General features: G+C 33.7%; 3 protein-coding genes across 3 annotated transcripts; 2 read left to right on the top strand and 1 right to left on the bottom strand.

Annotated features, from left to right (window-relative positions):
• Positions 1-1,194: 1,194 nt before the first annotated feature.
• On the top strand, positions 1,195-6,719 carry LOC148191911 (homeobox protein HD1-like). The gene is made up of 5 exons (XM_088100542.1): positions 1,195-1,783; positions 1,873-1,993; positions 5,530-5,720; positions 5,827-5,958; positions 6,217-6,719. Exons 1-5 carry the CDS (start codon positions 1,511-1,513, stop codon positions 6,355-6,357), a joined length of 858 nt encoding a protein of 285 aa, XP_087956668.1. The 5' UTR covers positions 1,195-1,510; the 3' UTR covers positions 6,358-6,719.
• A 1,380-nt stretch (positions 6,720-8,099) lies between these two features.
• Positions 8,100-12,793, top strand: LOC124827486 (phospholipase D beta 1-like). The gene is made up of 10 exons (XM_047300552.2): positions 8,100-9,360; positions 9,446-9,562; positions 9,727-9,921; positions 9,999-10,247; positions 10,376-10,444; positions 10,523-10,670; positions 11,094-11,242; positions 11,536-11,712; positions 11,820-12,017; positions 12,230-12,793. The coding sequence occupies exons 1-10, from the start codon at positions 8,395-8,397 to the stop codon at positions 12,521-12,523; spliced, it is 2,562 nt and encodes an 853-aa protein (XP_047156508.2). The 5' UTR covers positions 8,100-8,394; the 3' UTR covers positions 12,524-12,793.
• Positions 12,794-14,050: 1,257 nt separating this feature from the next.
• On the bottom strand, positions 14,051-19,297 carry LOC148191910 (hydroxymethylglutaryl-CoA synthase-like). The gene is made up of 12 exons (XM_088100547.1): positions 19,088-19,297; positions 18,341-18,447; positions 17,790-17,922; positions 17,343-17,486; positions 16,998-17,156; positions 16,697-16,770; positions 16,184-16,259; positions 15,945-16,000; positions 15,774-15,861; positions 15,461-15,601; positions 15,223-15,372; positions 14,051-14,554 (listed from the first exon to the last, which is right to left on the bottom strand). Exons 1-12 carry the CDS (start codon positions 19,148-19,150, stop codon positions 14,312-14,314), a joined length of 1,434 nt encoding a protein of 477 aa, XP_087956673.1. The 5' UTR covers positions 19,151-19,297; the 3' UTR covers positions 14,051-14,311.
• Positions 19,298-20,934: the final 1,637 nt, after the last annotated feature.

The following is a 20,934-nucleotide window of genomic DNA, read 5'->3' as shown; positions in this document are numbered from 1 at the left end:
TTATGTAAAAACAAGATCATAATTTTATTTCTACAACTAACATTATTGGTGTGTGACAACAATAGAATAACTGTAAGGCTTCACCCATACACAACACAGAAGCAGTTACGGTTACCCACATTGCTTAAAGCGGATCGTTTTTTTTAAGACGTCTGATTTAATTAATGGAAATAATATAAAGTAATGTTTGGCAGTTTGATGATTTTGATGAGGCCGAAAAACTGCGACGCACATGTTCATAATTCAGGAACAGTTAATTCTGTGTTCTGTTTGGAAGCCTAAAAATGTAGTATGAAGTTTTTTTGTGATCGCAATAGACGAAACATGTTGGTCTTGTTGTTGAGGGAAAATTACTCTGTACGAAGGAGAACCGTTTATAAGGGGACAGAAGGAAAAATATATGTTTATTAATGTTTTACAAATTATGTTAACTTTGACATCTAACATTGAAGAAGCAAGCATGTGGATTGGTATGAAGCTCATACGACGCTCCTTGCCACGTTTGTTATCAAAGTGTCCTACAAGTTTCGTACATGCATGAGGCAATACTTCCACAGGGCTTACTTCATTCTCTTTATACCCTTTTTTTTTTTTAAATAATTGTGATAAATTTTCTTGTATTGAAATTTTGGTACAATAATTGTGATACACGAAGGGCGTATGACGTAAATTTAATGATTAAATGCATTTGAAGAAGGATTGGAAAGAAGATGTGAATGTAAGTGAAAAGCATGATGAAAATGAAAAGTGTTTGACATGTTTAAACAAAGTTTTAGCAGAGTCCTTGAAGTACCTAATTGTTTTGTCTGTTTGTTATCTCTTTTACTTTTAAAGGCACAGATTTTTTTCTTTGGTGGTGATAGGTGTGATAAACCCAAACCATCGTCGCCAATCAAATCAAAGTACCTTAGCCTAAAAATCCATTAATGTTCCAGATAAAAAATAAAAAAAAAATAAAATAAATAAAAGAAGAGGAAAAAGAAACGAAGGTGTCAGGTGACAGAAGCAGCTTTATCTTCTTTTTCTGACCTCGCTTCCATCCCCTTTCATAGTAATGATTCCGCAGCTTACTCTTTTCTCTGTCTCTCTTCCTCTTTCTATTCTCTCTCTCTTAAATAAAGAAAACAAAACTTCAATCTCTCTCACACAAACACACAGCACAAGGCACAGCGCAGAAATCAACCGTGTTTAATGCCTTTGCTTCACCCTCTTTCTCTGTGTATGTAAAATCTTTGTTTTTATCAGAGGTCCTGCAGAAAGTTGTGTCTCAGATCCCTATATACACCGAAAACGATACAACTCTGTGCACTCTGTACTCTGCTTCTTTCTCTCTCTATCTCTGAAAATCATCATTTACAATTTTACACACAACCTATTACCGAATAGGGTGGTCCTCAACCTCGCTCTTTTTTCTTTTTTTTCCCTCTGCCTTCTGCCTGCCCTATATTATTCTGCTCTGCCTTTATCAATCCATCCATCGCGCTTCTCTTTCTCTCTAAAAATTGAGAAAATGCAAGAACCGAGACTGGGAATGATGGGCGGGTTAAGCGGCGAGGTCTCCGGCGATCACCACCGTCAACTGAAGGCGGAGATAGCCACACATCCGCTGTACGAGCAGCTCCTGGCTGCACACGTCGCATGCCTCCGTGTGGCCACTCCCATCGACCAACTTCCTCTCATCGATGCTCAGCTATCTCACTCTCACCATCTTCTACGATCTTATGTCTCTCACCATACCCACTCTCTCTCCCCCAATGACCGCCAAGAACTCGACAACTTCCTGGTAAATAAACCGAACAAACAATATTGTTATTTTCTTTCTCACATACACACAATTTCATGGATCCCTCTTGTTTGCTGTTACCACCGCAGGCACAGTATTTGATAGTTTTGTGTACTTTCAAAGAACAACTTCAGCAACATGTCAGAGTCCACGCCGTTGAGGCTGTCATGGCCTGCCGCGATATCGAAAATACCTTGCAAGCTCTCACAGGTATTTATTTACCAGTAAACTCTATTTTTTTTATCTCCTCTTACTCCATTTTTTTATCTACCATTTCTTATAGAAGAAAATCATCATCCATATTGATAAAAAAACGACGTATGATGTTGCCATTTTTTGTGAGGAGTTAATTAATGTTAATTTTCTGAGCGTGTGAAAGCATTTTTTGTTTCTTGTGATTTACGCGATTTAGCAGAAAGGAAAGAAGGTACATAATAATGGTATACATATTTTTTTCTTTTGTAAAAGTTTCTGTTGTCGAGTTAATTAGACTAAGGAATGGGGTGGTAGGGTCTAGAAATGTTATCTGGTGGAGTGTACACAAATGGCAATGAGAAGAGTTAGTTAGTTTGGTGAGGAATGGTAGACCCTCTTCTCCCACTATGTCACTGCCAACAACCTATAATGCCGTGACCCAATTATTTTCTCCCAGAAAGGATCTCCTATATATATATATTTATCCTATAATGCAACTTTCAGTAAGATTTCTTACACCATCTTGTTTTACTATTTTACTTGTATATTTATATTTGTAAGTATTTGATTAAATCAAGTATGGAAGTGGGGGATGGGAAATGAGACAAATTAATTAGCTTGTTTTAAACATTGGAATGATTTTAAACATCTCCTGACAAAGTATTTAATTGTAGGAGATGACAATGATTTTAAACAGTAGAAATTAGAGATTTTGGAGCCTTCCTAGTTTGTTTTCCCTGCCATATAAAGATCCCACATGAGTTTCTTGTCAATCTGCATCATGTTTCAGTACTGATAGTTCACACATAATATATTTGCTGAGATGAAAGAAAATAGAATAGATAGGATAGGAAGGGTAAAGAGAGAAGAATTCACAAGTTGATGTACTAGAGAAAAACATATATAGGACTAAAAACATTAAGTTGATTATCATCAAAAATATGTCGCCATCTTATGTATAAGGGTTTGAGATAGTGGAGAAAGGATATTGAGAGAATAAAAAAGATGAAGAGTGTTAAATTATATAAAAATAATAGACAAAATAAAAGGAAGGAAAACATTTAAAGAAACGAGTGAGAAAAATATCAAAACTCTTTCTTAAAAGGATCCTATGTTATTGAACATGCTTCCATGGAACTGCATGCTGCGTTCTAATAACCAGGCTGGCCTGTGTCTATAACGCATAAGCAAACGCACCCGAAGCTGAAAATTACATTCGAAGCCTTATATCACAACATTTACTCTTACAAATAATTCAATACGAGTTTAGTCAATCAATCATAGATCGATAGAAAATTTAAAATACTTAATATTAATTAAAAATCGGAGTTTATGAATTGTAGTTATACGACACTATAAAATATCTTCAATTACAGTATATTATTTATTCAGTATAAAAGCTTCTTTATTTATATTTTTCGTACTATAAATGTGTGTTAATCTGAAGGTTGATGAAGGATTAACCAAAGGGTCGATCTTTATTTAATATTTGATATTTGAATGTGTCTTTCTGTTTTTCCGGCCTTGTTATTACAATCCACCATTCAGTTAGTTGCATTAACAGTGGGAACTATTTAGGGTCTGGTTATTATAATTAAACACTAAGTTCTTATGGTTAAAATTAATTTTTACGTATTAACTTATGAATTAGTTAAATAAGAAACGTTACTTTTTTTATTAATTTATAAACAGTATTTTAAAAAAAATCGTGTTACTTGTGTTAGCTTTGGAACAATATATGTAGAGCTAACGTAAATAATTAACCAATTGAACATTTCATATAATACATGCTTTAGAAGACTGCTAAAATAAAGAATTGAAATTTTTGTAGAAAAATATTAGCAATATATTTAACAGTAGTTTTTAATAACATTTTCGTTATATTAATTTTTTTAACTTGTATTCTTAGAACACTCCATTTGACACTCTTTTATTGATTATCCTTGAGACAATTTAAATTGTTTTATTAAATTTATTGTTACTAATATACCAAATACCATGATTTTAAAAAGCCTCTTTTAGTAGTGATTGTTGAATAGTTGTTTTGCTCTTGTAATTTTTACATGTTAGGAATTGAATTTTACTCCAATTATATTACATTAAGTCTTTATTTTTTTATGATTTTGTTTCTTTGGAAATATTTCAGTGGTTATGTATGAATTAATTGTACCAGGGTGTATCAGTGGTTGGTTTAGTTGAGTTGGAAAAACTACACAATAATCACTTGAATTCAATAGAGCGCATTAAGTATTGCCAAGAGTAGGAGTGGGCAAAATTAGTTGGATTGAATTGAAATTTTCAGATCCAGCAAATTAGAAAAGTTAAGGGTCTATAATAAAAAAATTGTCAGTTTAGTTTTGAACATTGAACTGCTACATTTGCTGAACTGATTTATTTCATGACAGTTCAAAAATGAAAAAAATAACAACATGAAAGTGTTGTTGTATTTAGCTATACAACATCAAAACACAAAATATATAGATAAATTAGATTTCGTAAACCTGATAAGAGCTTACCTTATTTGGAATTAGTAGTAACAAATTAGTAGCTCTGCAATATTTTGAATATTTTATTTAAAACATGTTATTAGAAGCAATGAATTGGTTCGAACATAATTCAATTCAATTAGTGTAAAGATTAAGAATAAGTGTCGATTTGAAACTAAAAATAGTAGTCTATAACGGACTGAAAAAAACTCAACTAAAAATTATTTTTTCAGTGTAATTCAAGTATTACACCTGTTAAAAGCTTTGCATAAGTGGTAGATACATGAAGGATTTCTTTCAATATTAGAAAACTATATGGAGAAATTTTCTGGTTTAAGGAGATATGGTAGTAGTAGATATGAGGAATTTTTATGGTTATTTTGATATCCAACTAACGTGCAGCTGATAATTATGAATGATATAACTGCACATATGGCGTATTAAGTGGGATAAAGAAGAGATATTCAACTGTCCCTTTAGGATATCTTCAAAGTATTACTCACTTTAGGATAAAATAATTAACTTGAATTCGCCTGGTCAATGTCATCCCTGAATTATGATTAAAAATAGATGATTAGTCCATTATTGATGTTATCGGCAACTAACTTTATTGCATGCTTTTATGTATGATTAAGATGTGTCGAACATTTTGGCACTATTCAGACCCGTCATTGTTCCACTGACAAACCAAAGGGGCCCTTCTATCTTCACTTCTCTCCCTCATCTGCACTTTCAATTTCAAATCACCAAGTTGCCACCCAAAATTTATGCCATGCATCTTCTGCTCTAGCACATTAAATCCAGCCAAAACAAATTTCCTTTGTAAGACTAATTACTTCTTAAGTGTAATTTCTATGTAGAAGAAGATGATCCCAAGATGTCAGAGAAAAATATTTGGAGTATTGAACAAGAGTTTTATCAACCATATACTATGCTTTGACTACCCTCTTTTCCATGTATTTAGCCATTACGTTGTGTGATGTGTGAAAATATATTTCTGAAGTTGTTTTTGTCGTTACATTCTCAAAATTAAGTCATATGGAATGCTGTTTAATCATATTTCAGGAGTGAGTCTGGGAGAAGGAACTGGGGCAACAATGTCAGATGATGAAGATGAGTTACAGATGGATTTTTCTTTGGATCAATCCAGCGCTGAAGGGCATGACATGATGGGATTTGGTCCCTTACTTCCTACAGAATCTGAAAGGTCACTGATGGAGAGAGTTCGTCAGGAACTAAAGATTGAGCTGAAGCAGGTCATTCTTGTACTCAATATATATACATGCTACCTGTTCTTGCACTTTACATGTGGTTTCATATTTTCAGTAAGTTTGAATCACCAACCAGTTTTACTTTCTGCAGGGTTTCAAGTCAAGAATTGAAGATGTCAGGGAGGAAATATTAAGGAAACGTAGAGCTGGGAAATTACCAGGTGACACAACTTCTGTGTTAAAGAATTGGTGGCAGCAACATGCAAAGTGGCCTTATCCTACTGTAAGTGAACACCTTCTCATCATGTTCCTTTCATCTTGCGTGTAATCAATATTTTCATAATTTTGTGTTTCCTTGAAATCAATTCTAGTATCAACTTATGCATGCGTCCACAACGTTGTTTCTTTGCTAAGAAAGAGTTCATATGTCATACCCCAACATTGCTAAGATTCTGCTATTTGTGACATCTATGATGTATCATTGGCATGTTATCAATGATACATTAATGACCTCTGACTGATTGATTTTGCTTTGTTTCAGGAAGATGACAAGGCAAAACTTGTGGAGGAGACAGGGTTGCAGCTGAAGCAAATTAATAATTGGTTCATCAATCAAAGGAAACGCAACTGGCACAGCAATTCTCAATCGGTTACCTCTTTGAAGTCGAAACGCAAGAGGTAGACATATTTTGTCTCAACTATGTGGCACAGCTAGCAACACAACTTATATAAGGACTTACTATATATATATATATGCTTATTTCTGATAGAGTCTAGTCTCCCTAAGGATTCCGATCAGATGCACAAGATAGTAGATGGGTTACTGTAATGTAAGATAGCTGGAAAAAAAAAGGCTGCAAGTAAATTTGTGGAATTTAACGTATGAAAACTTCTGTTTTAGGTGTGGTTATGCCTCTCTTTTAACGATCTTTGTAAATTGTTTGCTACTTTTCTGACCGACGACAGAGTTATTACTGTCACTACACACATCATTGGAAGATTTTCGCGGTTCTTTACAAATTATATATGTTCTTTGATCCTACATATTTGATCTCTTATACCACTCTTATTTTATCAAAAAGAGGAATAAGATTAATTGCTTTCTTCACATTACAGTGTTGATATTTATTCTTACAATAATTGTCATCTATGGTAGAAATCAGTGAAAAAAAGCATGTTATTGAGAAATGAAGTTACAGTAAAGAGTTTAATAGTTGGTTCACATCAGCTAAGCACAAGCTATAGTTTGTACACACTTTAGTTAATAATTCGTGAATAAAAAAAAACTATAATTATTTGTTTATAAAATGTCATGTATTTGAACTCGTCAAATTGGACAAAGAACGCTATTGGTTTTATTTATTTAACTTTCAACCTTGAAAACGAAGTATGTAAGTTGACGTTGATTTAGTTGCCTTTAAATGAAAAATAGGTTTAAATTATAGACTTTAAATAATCAATATTTATTAATTAGTCCTTATTTTGTATACAAATTATAATAATGTTATTTTTTTCGTGTAAGAACCGAAATGAAAGTTATGTATTAAGGAAAGACTCAAATGTACATTTTTTTTTGTGAAGACCAAATATTGAAGTGTAAGTTATTTTTCGCAAAAACTAAAACATAATAGTGTCAAATATAAACATCAAATCGAATACTGTTATAACTCTGGCAAATGGCAAGAACTAATTCATACACATTTTTTTCATGAAGATAGCCTATGATCTAAGTTGTAAAGATTTTAACTAAAAGTCACTTTATATAGTTACAGTTAAAAATAAGAAATTTAAATTTAAAAATATTTGGTATAACTTTATAGTTTTTAAGTTTAGAATTTACTTTAAAATTAAAACATTTTGAGTGATGCTGAATATTGGAATTTGAAATATCTAAACAAACTCCTAATTGTTTTTCCTTCTCTAATGAGCGTAAAATATCCATGAAATTTGTTTTTTTCTTGAATCACTTTTACACCACAGACAGACCATTCATAGGAGCCGATGGGTTTCATGAAAAGTCTACCGTTCAATGTTGTCGTGTACGAACTGGGTCTCAATTGGTTAAAATCGTCATTCGGTCTTTTTTGTAACAGTTTCTTCTGTAAGGAATAACAAAGCTCATTTTTTTCCTCCTGAAATAGCTTGACTCGTAAAATAAAAATGGTGGGTCTAAGTTAAACTTAACATTTGTGCAAATTCGTATTTTCTGCATTTCACGTGATGTAATATCTTTTATTGTTAAGAAACTAATACTGGCAACAACATTGCACGATCAATAGTTTGAAAACTTTCATTGAATATACAAATTCATTCAATTAAGATCTCATACATGTTCCCGAATCTGTGACTGATTAAATTCATTATTCATTTTCACCTGCGATCACTTTTGTATTCTTTATATGTCAGCTATTCAATTGCCACCACCACTATTCTGGCGGCCGCAGCTAGTGTCTGACCCCTTCACCATACAACTTCAAATAAGTTAATGTATTCCTTTTCCACTTGTTACGTATAAAATATTAATTAACAGTCTCTTCATTTCATTCTTATAATCCTTAACCCAGTCAAAATTGAGGGTCAACGCCATTTTCTAATCCAGTCTTCTCCCTCATTATGACTTAAAATTCTCACCTTTCTCGGATCCATCACCAAATAATCGTTCTTTAGCAAAGTCTCTCACATTCCGAAACGACTCACTTCTAATTAGTTCTTACACTACATGGCTCATTTGCTTTATGGTGATACTCCATCTTTTGGAGCTTCCCACCATGGACAGGCTCAGCAAACTATTCCGTTTCCAACCACTGGAACTTCCTTAAGGATTCTGCTCTTACATGGCAACTTGGAAATATGGGTCAACGAGGCCAAAAACCTTCCTAACATGGACATTCTTCACAAGAAAACGGGAGAAATGGTTTCCATGCTGTCCCGAAAACTTGGCGGCAAAGTCGAAGGCATCATGTCCAAAACAGGAACCAGTGATCCCTATGTTACGGTGTCTGTGGCGGGTGCTGTGATTGCCAGAACTTTTGTCCTCAGGAACATCGAGAACCCCGTTTGGACGCAGCGTTTCTACGTCCCCGTTGCACACCTTGCTTCTGAAGTCCACTTCGTTGTAAAGGACAGTGATATTGTTGGTTCTCAGATAATTGGAGTAGTGGGAATTCCGGTGGAACAGTTATGTAGTGGCACAAGAGTTGAGGGCTTTTTCCCTCTCCTTAGTACTAATGGAAAACCATGCAAGGGTGGAGCAAAGTTGAGTTTATCCATTCAGTACACCCCTGTTGAAAAGGTGCCTCTTTATAGCCATGGAGTAGGTGCTGGTCCTCATTACGAAGGGGTCCCTGACACATACTTTCCCCTTAGAAAAGGTGGAAAAGTTACACTTTATCAAGATGCTCATGTTCGTGAAGGGTGCCTTCCCAGTTTGAAAATGGATGGGGATGTGAATTATAAGCATGAAAGTTGTTGGCACGACATCTTTGATGCAATAAATCAGGCTCGTCGATTGGTTTATATTGTTGGGTGGTCCGTGTACTACAATGTTAGTCTCATTCGGGATAAGGGTGATGGAAAGGCTTACACTTTAGGTGACCTTCTCAAAGCTAAATCACAGGAAGGTGTCAGAGTGCTGCTCCTTGTATGGGATGATCCCACTTCTGGAAGCTTGCTTGGTCATAAAACGGTAATCAACTTCAAATGATTGTTTTGGGAAATATTCACTTTATTACTTTTGAAACAGATAATATCTGACTCTGTAAGATATTCAGGTTGGACTTATGAACACTCATGATGAGGACACTCGCCAGTTTTTCAAGCATTCTTCGGTACAGGTGCTTCTTTGCCCACGAGCTGGTGGAAAGGGACACAGCTTTCTCAAAACGCAGGTATCAGAAATACTAACATTGTATTACTTTCTGGTTTATACTTTTTATGTACATCTTCTGTCATAAAAGTTAGATTGGAAACTTAAATTCTCAGCGTGACCTTTCTAGTATATTGCGATTGCATTTAAAGAAGAGTTCATTTTTGCTTTATACTTAATTGTTAGGAAGCTGGAACAATCTATACCCATCATCAAAAGACAGTCATTGTAGACGCTGATGCAGGTCACAATAAAAGAAAGATAAAAGCTTTCATCGGAGGTCTTGATTTATGTGTGGGTCGATATGATACCCCAGACCATTCCCTCTTTAGAACTTTGCAGACAACACACAAAGATGACTACCATAATCCTAACTTTGAGGTAAATCAATTTCAAGATTCATAATCATTATGCTGTAATATATGTTGTAATTAATTTATTTGTATGACAATAAACAGGGGCCTGTCACTGATTGTCCTAGACAACCATGGCATGATTTGCATTCCCAAGTTGATGGGGCAGCAGCATACGACATCCTCACCAATTTCGAGGAGCGTTGGTTGAGGGCTTTGAAAATGCATAGATTACGAAAGATGAAAAGTTCGCATGATGATTCACTACTTAAAATTGACAGAATTGCTGACATTGTTGGCATTGATAATGTTCCTTGCCTAAATGAAGAAAACCAGGAGACTTGGCATACCCAGGTATATCATCGATTGTGTTGGAAATAGATGAATGATTCCTGCTCCTATTTCTAACAGAATTTACATTCCCTCTGGGAAAATTGTTCAAATTAGTGTCTGATTATCTTTTTGCATTGTTCTGATTGAAGATCTTCCGATCAATTGATTCCAATTCTGTGAAAGGATTTCCAAAGGAATCACAAGATGCTATAAGAAGGGTAAGTGACTTCCTTCCGAATTTTTACCTTTATTTTTTGTGAAGGAAAAATGCTAATTCCGTTTACTTCATTGAACAGAACTTGGTTTGTGGGAAGAATGTACTGATAGACATGAGCATACATTCTGCTTATGTCAAGGCAATTCGATCGGCCCAAAAGTTCATCTATATTGAGAACCAATACTTTCTTGGCTCATCGTATAACTGGGATTCTTACAAAGACCTCGGTGAGTATTGAAGATCAAAGATCTTGTCACTGAAATTACCTACTGTTAACTGCTACCAAGAATGCCATGGGCTATTTTCATCTCAAATACCCTGTATTATCACATTTTTATTATATTGAGTTTAATTTTTTATTTACTGGTGTCATTGGCAAACTTGTGAGGTTGTTTCTATTAATATAAGTTGCTGTTGGTAGAGTATTCTAAATTGTTTTGTCATGGTGTACGGTCGGTAGATATAAATATAAGACGAAGCAAATGAAAAAGATGATCATTCAGAAAAATTATTCTCCCTCATATATTCTTTGCATGGAGTTCTATTCCATCATTTGGTTTCCTGTTTAGAACATGTGATTTTTTGTTTCCGTTCCTCCTAATATTCTAATGTTACGACATACATGATGGGTTTTTCCATTTTCAACACAGGTGCAAACAACTTAATTCCAATGGAGATTGCATTAAAAATAGCCAGTAAAATCAAACAGCATGAGAGATTCTCCGTGTATATTGTCATTCCTATGTGGCCTGAAGGAGTACCTAAAAGTACAGCTACTCAAAGGATTCTCTTTTGGCAGGTAGGCTTCCTTTATATTTATCTCTAAAAATAGTACTATATGATACAAACCATTAAAACCTTTATCGGCTAGATCATGAAAACGGATTAGGAAGATTTGGTGTAAAAAAATGGCTCTCAAGCCAGAAGAAACTGCTGATATTCTTGTGCTTCATATTGCCAAATGATCTTAATTCTTCGAAGCACGACTACACATTTTGCACTGCTGAAAGTGCTCATAAATGAAGGAAAACATAGTGTTATTATGGGTTCAGTTGTGCCTTTGTACACATTCTCATGTTGATTTGTTTGCAGTTCAAAACAATGCAAATGATGTATGAAACGGTTTACAAGGCCTTACAGGAGGCTGGGCTTGACAATCAGTATGAACCACAGGACTACTTGAATTTCTTTTGCCTTGGTAATCGTGAGATCCCTGACAACCAAAATGTTTCAAATGTTACAAAAACTACCGGAGAAAACATACCACAGGTTTCTTTTTCACCTTGAATAAACTTTATGATTTCTCCTTGTCTGCATGTCTCATTGCCTCCTAAACAAGTTTCTCCTTCCTGTTTCCACACTGGTATGTAACCTAGGCACTCACTAAAAAGAACAAAAGATTCATGATTTATGTTCATTCAAAAGGGATGATAGTGGATGATGAATATGTGTTACTGGGGTCTGCAAACATCAACCAGAGATCCATGGAAGGCACCAGAGATACAGAAATAGCAATGGGGGCATATGAGCCTAATCACACTTGGGCAAAGAAGCAATCTAGACCTCGTGGACAGGCAAGATTCATAAACTTTTACAAGTACTTTTCGTGACAAAAGTTTGGAAAGAAAAAATTGTAGGTTGCACCTATAATAATCAAGACATTAACCTTACAAAATTAGTTTATAAAATAAGATTTATAATCATTCATATGCTATAAAATAAGATTTTTAACATGATACTGTGAGAGATGGTGGAATGCTGAGAAATTTTGGGTTTATGATATCAGGTGCATGGTTATAGAATGTCACTGTGGAGCGAACATATAGGAAGTGTGGAAGAATGTTTTGAGGAGCCAGAGAGGCTTGAGTGTGTGAGACGCATAAGGTCATTGAGTGAGAGTAACTGGAGACAGTATGCAGCAGATGAGGTAACTGAAATGAAAAGCCATTTACTAAAATATCCGCTTGAAGTTGATTCAAAGGGTAATGTGAAGCCTCTTTCTGGCTGTGAGACATTTCCAGACGTTGGTGGGAACATAAGTGGCACTGTCACAGTACTCAGAGAAAATCTCACCATCTGATCAATCTTTTCTGTCTCTTCTAAAACTCCGTGAATGTTATAGTACAGTTTAGTACCTTATTCATAGGTTTTTATTCTTTTCAAAAGACGAAATAAAGAGTATAAAGGTCTGTACTTATAACAATAACCTGCTCTCAGTTCTGATAGTTTGCTCTCAATGGCTTATTTAGGGTTTAAGGTTGTCTTATAAATCTCTCTCTCTCTTTTTATATTAGTGTAAGATTGTAGTTCTGTTGAAAAATACGATTATATAATGGATTTTGCTTTTCAAGTGATGATTCAAATTTATAGTGTGTACTGTTCCTGAACTGGAAAAAAAATGATGGATTAGATAAGTGCATTGGATAAAGTACGTAGCACTAAAATGGTAACAATAGAATGTTATTTCGACATTTTCTAGCGAAAAAGCGAGATTTGATTTAATTTCTTGAAGGAATAATTAATTAAAATTATGAGTTTGTAATCATTGAAATATTCTTTTAATTCATGTAGTTTTTCAAAGTTTTGTTTAAGTTCAATTTTATTTCCTCAAATAGTGTGAAATTTTCAATCACCTTTTTTTATTTATTTTTCACATAATGGTACCAAAACTAATTCAATTTGGTTGTATGCAGAAGAAAAAGAGGTTCTTAAATTACATAGAATAAGACCTTTTTTTTTTGTAAACTGGAGCCTATCATAACAAGGTTCCGCCACACGTGTCCAGTCCCGTATTGGTCGCTTGTTATGTTTTTTTAATGTAGTAAAAGCACAATTTTTAAAATAAAAGAATTGTTAAAGAAAAAGTTTACAACAGCTAAAAAAATAACGAAAATTGGTATAGATAGATTCGAGAACCGGTAAGAAACTAGAATAACTTTATTCTGTCAAAAATTTACAATAACGGTTACTCGATCTCAAATATCGCGTATCAAAAAGACAACTGGAAAAAGTAAATATCATCTATATTATTATAGATTCTCTTGTTAATGGTCATAGTTTCTTTTTAAAATGTTTTCTTTAAATAATTATTCTTTTTTTAAATTAAAATAATTATTTTATTCTTTTATCTTTAGAGTCATGTTAATTTAATTATTTTTCTAATTTTAATTTTTAAATAAAGCTTTTTTAAACTAAAATAATTGTCTTACTAATTTTATCTTTTAAATGATTATTAATCAAAATTTAAATATCTTTAAACTAAAGTAATACGTCTTATTATTTTATTCTTCTAAGTACACAGCTTGTGCTTTCTTTCTATAAAATTTGTTGAACTTTCTATAAATACAGGTATGTGTTAGCCAATAGAGCGCTTACCCACCTATTTAACCCACATAAAGTGTTTTTTGTTTTGGTTAGGACTTATATTTGATATTCTAAAGTTTTATAGTTATGCTTGTTAATTGCTTTTTTTTCTTTTCATATATAGATTATGAGTGAAATACATATGATATAGCCATACAAGGTAAACATTTATGGCAAAAAAAAAGACAGAAAAGGTGACTGAAGTCACATGGCTTTTAGCACATGGAAGGAGGGAACAAATATCTATAAAAATTTGATTTTTAAATGATAATTCATCTTACCTAATAAAATAAACAAAGTTATTACAACTTATTCTTATTCAACTGATTCACATTCATAAAATGAAAAAAGAAAAATACCAAAAAAAATAAAATTTAGACTTGAGTGAATACATCTAGTAGCATAAAATTTTGAACCAAGAACACTCACCACCCATAAATGATTACCTAGGAACACTCACCACTTCATTATAGGCAAAGTTGGCTATCATTGTACAATTTCAACATTAGTGGCCATTAGAGATCACACCATTAGCGATCACACCATTAGCAATCACACCGTTCACAGCGGGAGTAGAAAGGCTTTCTTTAGTTTTCTCTGAATAAAATCTCCGATACATGGAGTCAACTTCAGTGAGATAGAATGTGCCCGGAGATAAAAGGCTACTGTCCTTGCTTGTCACAAATTCCTTAGCACCATACCTATGCTCCATTACCTTCAGGGTTTCAACAAACTTCTCCGGTGGAAACTGCGTCAGAAAAACACTCATCAAAAGACTATTAAACACACGATTTTGCTTTCACCATCTTAACAAACACTACAACAATAATCTTAACAAAGGGACTGATCGGCTTCTCAATCATTTACCATAGGTTCACTTCTATGGTATTAATCTTCAAGTTCTAAGATACTTTAGAGAACGAAATATCTATTTTTGAAGTTTCTAAAATCTCAGTAAGGAAATAGGAAAAATAAAATTTCTTAGAACCTATATATGGAGGCTTGATTCAGTTAAATTCAAGGGCATAATTTTTCCCAAAGAGCCTTTAAAAATAATTCCCCAAACAATTCCAAAACTGCTTCTACTCTCGTCTTCGCCGCTATTTGTTCCCCTCCTGTTTACCGATTATTCTCTTAAATGTCCAGCCGTCATTCTATTTGGATAGTAATCAAAAGTAACAGCTCATCGCTGGTCTAATGATCTGCTGCACTATTTCTATTCATTCTAACAAGACCTCTTGATAGGAGGCCAAACAGTATCTGTGTCCGCTGAAAAGTTTGTCAGTTGTCAATCATATGTTTGTTACAACAAACACATTCTTATGTTTTTGGCATGCGCATCTTCCATTCAATATTAAACCAGAAGAGCAAATGAGTAATACGTCCATATTTTATTAGACTTTTGTAGATCATTACCTCGTGTCTTGACTTCAATTTTCCATCGACATCCATCACTTTAGCGATGTTTGACAAGCTAAATGGATGTTGAATATCTCGCAATTGCAAAGAAAATATTGTGGAAGTTAAGCCACTTCCGTATGAGAATAATATCACCCTCTTACCAGCCTGAAAATTGAAAAATGAAAATATTCATTAGAAAGCTCAAAACAATTTTGCGACGAACTTTATTTGCTGTAGTGGTCAGGACATTCACCAATGTGCTATGTTTGTTGTGAATAAGGGATGCAAATGCTGCATAGAGTGACGCAGTGTACATGTTGCCGACTTGCTTTGGAATCAAGGTTGTTGGCTGTACCTTCTCGTCATACAGAGGCTTCGCAGCTTGCTGAGATGCCTGCAAATCAATAATATTGCACATCAGAAAAAAAGTTTAAATGCTGTTCGTTTTCAATAGAATTCTATGTGAACCTACAGCTAGTTTGACAACTCAAGGTCGAAAAGGAAAACTAATCAAATATCTAAGAGAAACAACAGATTATGGATTTCGAGGGGGTAGGTTCTTAGACCTTTTCAAGATCCCGACTTTGGTAACTCTCATCACCAGATAAATTTGAAAAAGGTCCCAGCTTTTCTTTGGCATTCTCATCCACAGAGCTGCAATCATAACCAATTTTAGAACATCCACACCAACATTAACTGATAAAAAATATTCTAGATGATGGAGAAATAAAGAGCACCTGGCATTCCTCAAAAAGTCATTGAAATACAGCCGTGCAAAACTCTTCTGTACTAGCTGCAAAAGCAAGTGGAATTAGGGGAAGTATACAAATAAATATACAGAAGAAAAACAAATTACATATTAATTAAGAAGATACATCGGAGATACCGAACTACATAGAACATGTTATAGGGAGCATTATTATGCATCGTGTGGAGTTGGGAGATTAAACAATAGATGCTTCAGAAGAAAACCTACCTTGTTGTAAGGTGAGTGAAAAACAAAGTATGCCGCATCAGAAAGAGAAAATTGTTTTCCCTCGAATTTCTCATACCTGCAAAGTAGATAAAGGTAGGTACTTCAGTGATCAGTTACTATACTATTGATGTTTTGAACACAATGAGTGTTAATACACATATTCCTATTTAATGAGTCTCACTTGTGATTTTAGGAAAATAAATTTTAATCAATAATAAGGATACGCTGTTAGCATAGAATGTTTTTTAAGAATCTTTTTTCCTCGGTGTTATGCATAAATCTCGTTATTACATCATTTAAGATTTTGAAAATGTAATTTAGTTCACAAAAAATTGTCAACAGGACATGGCAGGTCAGACCCAATTTGCATCAAGCCAGCAGAATGTGGAGTAAACTCAGATTTTTATTGGGTTCTTTTGAGCTGACACTTCCAATCAATTTGAAAGGATCCAATTTTATATTTATATTGATAAAACAAATTCATAAGAACTAAAATTAACAATAAATACTTACTTGTGACAGAAACTCTTGTAGCAAGAATCAAGAGCCATGAGGTAACAAGTTTGAGACAGCTTTCCATCAACAACCTACAGCAAAAAAAAAATGTGAGTATATAGCAGTTGGCATCCTGAAACATGAGTGGGTTATGGGTGAAAGTAAAATGGACACGAACAATCAAAATGCTATCCTTCATGGCATATCAAAACAAAAATAAAGAGCAACTTGCAAGGATAATTTTAGCCGTCTGGAAAATAATTGCAAGTTGTTCTTCAAAGCATATGATCCCAAAAGTCAAAGGGAGTAAAAAACTCACTGGATATTCACTAGCAAGATTCGGCTTGTAAAAGTCATAAACATGAGACATATGACTTCCTCTATATTTGCTTTCAAAAGAAATGGGAGCATCAGGACCAATTAGCATGGCAATAGCAGCAGCTCCTCCAGTAGGTCGAGCAGGTCCTTCAGCATAGACCTGAGAAGGGAAACATTAGAAACAAGCTTGAAATTAATCTATCATATAATCTTAAGACTTTGAATGAGGAACTCAGGACTTTGAATAAGGAACTTGTATTGTTCTGTTGGAAAATAAGAGAGTCAAACCAAGTTTGTATTCTGCATTAGTGCAAATGCAATGTGAATGATTAGAAAATTATCTTACAGCACTGTCAGTGCAGACAACAAGTCCATAGCGTCCATCCCATGAGTTGCTCTCCACCCAGTTGACACAGTTAAACAGGGCGGCGGTTCCCCCATAGCATGCATTAGTTGAATCAACACCCTCAATGTCAGTATTTCCGCATTTCTGTTCATTTCAAACAAATAAAGAACTTTCATTTATAGTGGAAAGTAAAGGAGAAATGGATGAAAGATCTAGAAAATTATAATATGACAGAAAAAATCCAATCAGATAATTAACAATGTAATTTTCCAATAAGACAGTAAAACATCATGAAGATGGTAACTGGTAACTATTAGGATGAAAAACGCACAGTTGTCAGCAAGTAAATAGGCATTTAAACTACAATTAGAAGATGAACATGACAATCTACTGTGACAGGGAGAATCACATAACCAAGATCCATGAGGTTAGACACGAAAAGTATACCTCAAAGATCTGCATAAGGAATGTTTTGATGGATTTGCTTTTGTCTATCACAGTCTCACTTCCAACTTCGAGGCGACCAATTTGTTTAGCATCAATTCCATACTTCTCAAGAAGAGAAGTAACCACTGTCAAACTGAAGATGCGATATTAGTTTTGAAGAAGTGGGATTAGGAATATTATTAATTGTAAGGTAGAAGATAAATCTTCAGCACTGGAGTCCTATACTCCTATTCAACATTAAATGTGTTCATTTCACCGTATCCTGGAAAATTTTAACAGAGCTAAAACTTCATCATGGGTGGTATTAACCAGATCACCAACTTATATGCTCTCCAAAAAGGATCCACCAAACCATTAGGTAAAGCTTGTAAGTAGTAAAACTTACTTAAGCATTTCCACAATATGACATATTATGATATCCTAGTCAATAAATGGCAAGGACAGCCCAGAAACAGGGAAACTAACTACAAGCAACGACAGCTCCAAAAACAATGCAAATCATAAGACTCTCACAAACAAAAAACAGAGACTATCAAAATCAGAGTGGAAACCTCATTGAGATGACATCTTCCACTTCGGTACAGAACGACATGCAATCTTGGCCAAGCCCAATGGTGTACTTCCCTTTGCTGGCACCATCGTGAGTCTCCAATGCTTCCTACACGTGGTTATGTGAAGAAAATAAAAATCTCGAAATAAAAAAAGTCTAGGAAACCTCAATTTCATAAAGTGGGATAATAAACACAGTAAAAAAATAAAAAATTTCGACATGCATTGCTTCGGAAGCATTGAGAATACGGTATAGTTTTTTAAAGAAAAAGAATCACGGGCTAATCAATTTCGTCCAGCTTTTTCCCCACTATTGATTTCGGGCCAGTTCCCTTCACACGATAACTATAATCTAACAAAAAGTGAAAATGGAAAACAAATCTCAGACCTTACATCATCACTTTCAACAAAAAATGATTGGGAAATCGATTTTATGCGCTCCTAAGAAAACGATATCGATGCGATCCAGCCCCAGGTGACTCAAATAAGGTACATGGTGAAAAGATATCCCACTCCCAAACTCCACACGCTTATTATTTAATTTTACAGTTGGCTTGAGCATCTAGAGACAATTTTATTCTTCCAAAATCTCCAATTAAGCGAGTGACAGCAACACAAGACGGAAAACGAAATTCCCGTGACATATCGAACAGCTTCCATGGTTGTTTTTGAAAACGTTAAACGAAGAAGCAAAGTGAAACGAAGAAAGCAAAAAGAAACAGAGAGAAAATGAAAGTTGGTGGAGTGACCTGCTGAACGCATGCTGGAGGAAAGTAGATGTCAATGGCGAGAATTCCGACGTTCTTTGCCATTTTCTGCTCACCGCTTCCAAATGCCAACAATCAAAAAAATGAATGCTCTCTTGATCGAATAGAACCGGACACACAAAATCGCAAAGAAAGAGAGAGAAAGGAAGTAGTGAGTTGTTCAGTGACTCACTCACATGGGAAGTGTTGGAAACTTAGCATATATATATATAAAGGAAATTCGTTAGGGAAACAGCCACCAACCCCAAATGATCTGGTGCGGTGAGGTGTACCCAAGGGTCCCTCTTTCATGCATCTCCCAGTGAATAAACGCATACTGCGTGAGTGAACCCCCAGACAAACACAGAACATAACACTTTTTTTTTTTCCTTTTATTTACCACCGTTTTGCGCCATGTAAAATCTATATTCATCTTTATTTTATTTTATTATCATTTTTCTTTATTACCAGAAATATGATGCTTGTTTTAATGTTTATTATTATCCTAAAAAAAGGAATAAAAACTAACCAGTACTCTTCCATGCACCTTTTCTTTCCTTATTTATATAAATAAAAGAGTTGTTTAACGGAATGACAAATCAGATTTAGATTTGGGAAAATAATTATATTATTAGTGCACTCATGAGCTGGACTGGAATAACACGTCATTATTGTGGAACATAAATTATATACTTTATGGTCGGATACAAATATATGAATTTAAGATGTTAATGAACTATTTAACTTAGCTGGTCATTTATTATCGTTCTTTTTAAAATTTAACTAGTGAATATATTGAAGATTGAATCGTGGTTAAATTGATATTGATATTGATATTAATAAAATAATACTTAAATGATATTAAAATAAAAAATTTAATAATGAAAATTAAAAACAGACAACACTTTGTCTTTTCATACTTTAAATCAAATATAGAATTGTAAACCAAATAGTAATCCTTAAACCAAAGTTTCAACTATGTATACACCAATATTGACTTATAATAATAAAATTATATTTGAAATATAAAAGAAAGAGATAAATATTTTATTTTACTTTTATTTTTGTTAAAAAAAAGTTAAAAGATTTTTTTTTCAAGATTAACGAAGTAGTTTTCTTTTTGCAAAACTTCTTATTTTTAAACTAATTTTCGTTTGGACTGATTTTATTCGTTTATTTAATTACATAAATAGCTAGTTTTTCGGTTTGACTCGTCCTTTTTAGATACATGTGTATTTCTCTCTCAAAATTCTTTATTTTGTATTTAAGGTAATACAACCAAAATTAATATAAGTGAGTTTTGGCTTGAATGTTTATATTTTTTCTATAAATATGATTCATCGGTCTTGAAGACTTTACCTTAAATCAATCCAGCTCCACTGCCAGAAATAGATGATTTAAAAATGCTCTAATAATATTTAAAATCATTTTTATCTTCGAAAAATAATTATATGGTATTTATTTAAAAAGTCAAATTGGAGAGAAAAATGAAAACTTAACAACCTTAAAGTTTAAAAATCACGTGCCATTACTACGCCGGTCATGGGTGGATCTTCTGGCTCTCACGGTCAATGGTTGCTAATATTTGTTTCTTAGACTTTGTTTTCAAAATAAAGAAATAAAATTATTTTTTATTTAAAAGGTAATGAAATCATAAATAAGTTAATTTAAAAAAGATTTATTTTTAACTTGTATATAAATTACTTGTGCTTTTTTTTTAGTTAATCACTTAACAAACTATTTTTTTCCTTTCCAAACAGGATTAAAAAATAGTAGGTAAAACCAAAGTAAAATCAAATCTGTTTTGGCATTTTGCACTCATATTGGTAGCATTTGGTCGAAAAAATGTC

The sequence above is a fragment of the Vigna umbellata genome, chromosome 10, assembly GCF_029865625.1.
Source record: "Vigna umbellata cultivar VRB3 chromosome 10, Vumbellata_1.0, whole genome shotgun sequence".
Lineage (NCBI taxonomy): Eukaryota > Viridiplantae > Streptophyta > Magnoliopsida > Fabales > Fabaceae > Vigna > Vigna umbellata.
Note: the sequence above shows the minus strand (reverse complement) of the source record. Positions and strands in the feature narration are given on the sequence as shown.

Coding starts and splice junctions, on each gene's coding strand:
- LOC148191911 (XM_088100542.1), top strand. CDS start 1,511: ATGCAAGAACCGAGACTGGGAATGATGGGCGGGTTAAGCGGCGAGGTC. Junction 5,721..5,826: donor TAAAGATTGAGCTGAAGCAG/GTCATTCTTGTA, acceptor TACTTTCTGCAG/GGTTTCAAGTCAAGAATTGA. Junction 5,959..6,216: donor CAAAGTGGCCTTATCCTACT/GTAAGTGAACAC, acceptor GCTTTGTTTCAG/GAAGATGACAAGGCAAAACT.
- LOC148191910 (XM_088100547.1), bottom strand. CDS start 19,150: ATGGCAAAGAACGTCGGAATTCTCGCCATTGACATCTACTTTCCTCCA. Junction 17,487..17,789: donor TCCTTATGCAGATCTTTGAG/GTATACTTTTCG, acceptor TGAAATGAACAG/AAATGCGGAAATACTGACAT. Junction 16,001..16,183: donor TTCACTCACCTTACAACAAG/GTAGGTTTTCTT, acceptor TTGCTTTTGCAG/CTAGTACAGAAGAGTTTTGC.
- LOC124827486 (XM_047300552.2), top strand. CDS start 8,395: ATGGCTCATTTGCTTTATGGTGATACTCCATCTTTTGGAGCTTCCCAC. Junction 10,445..10,522: donor CACAAGATGCTATAAGAAGG/GTAAGTGACTTC, acceptor TTCATTGAACAG/AACTTGGTTTGTGGGAAGAA. Junction 11,713..11,819: donor CCGGAGAAAACATACCACAG/GTTTCTTTTTCA, acceptor TATGTAACCTAG/GCACTCACTAAAAAGAACAA.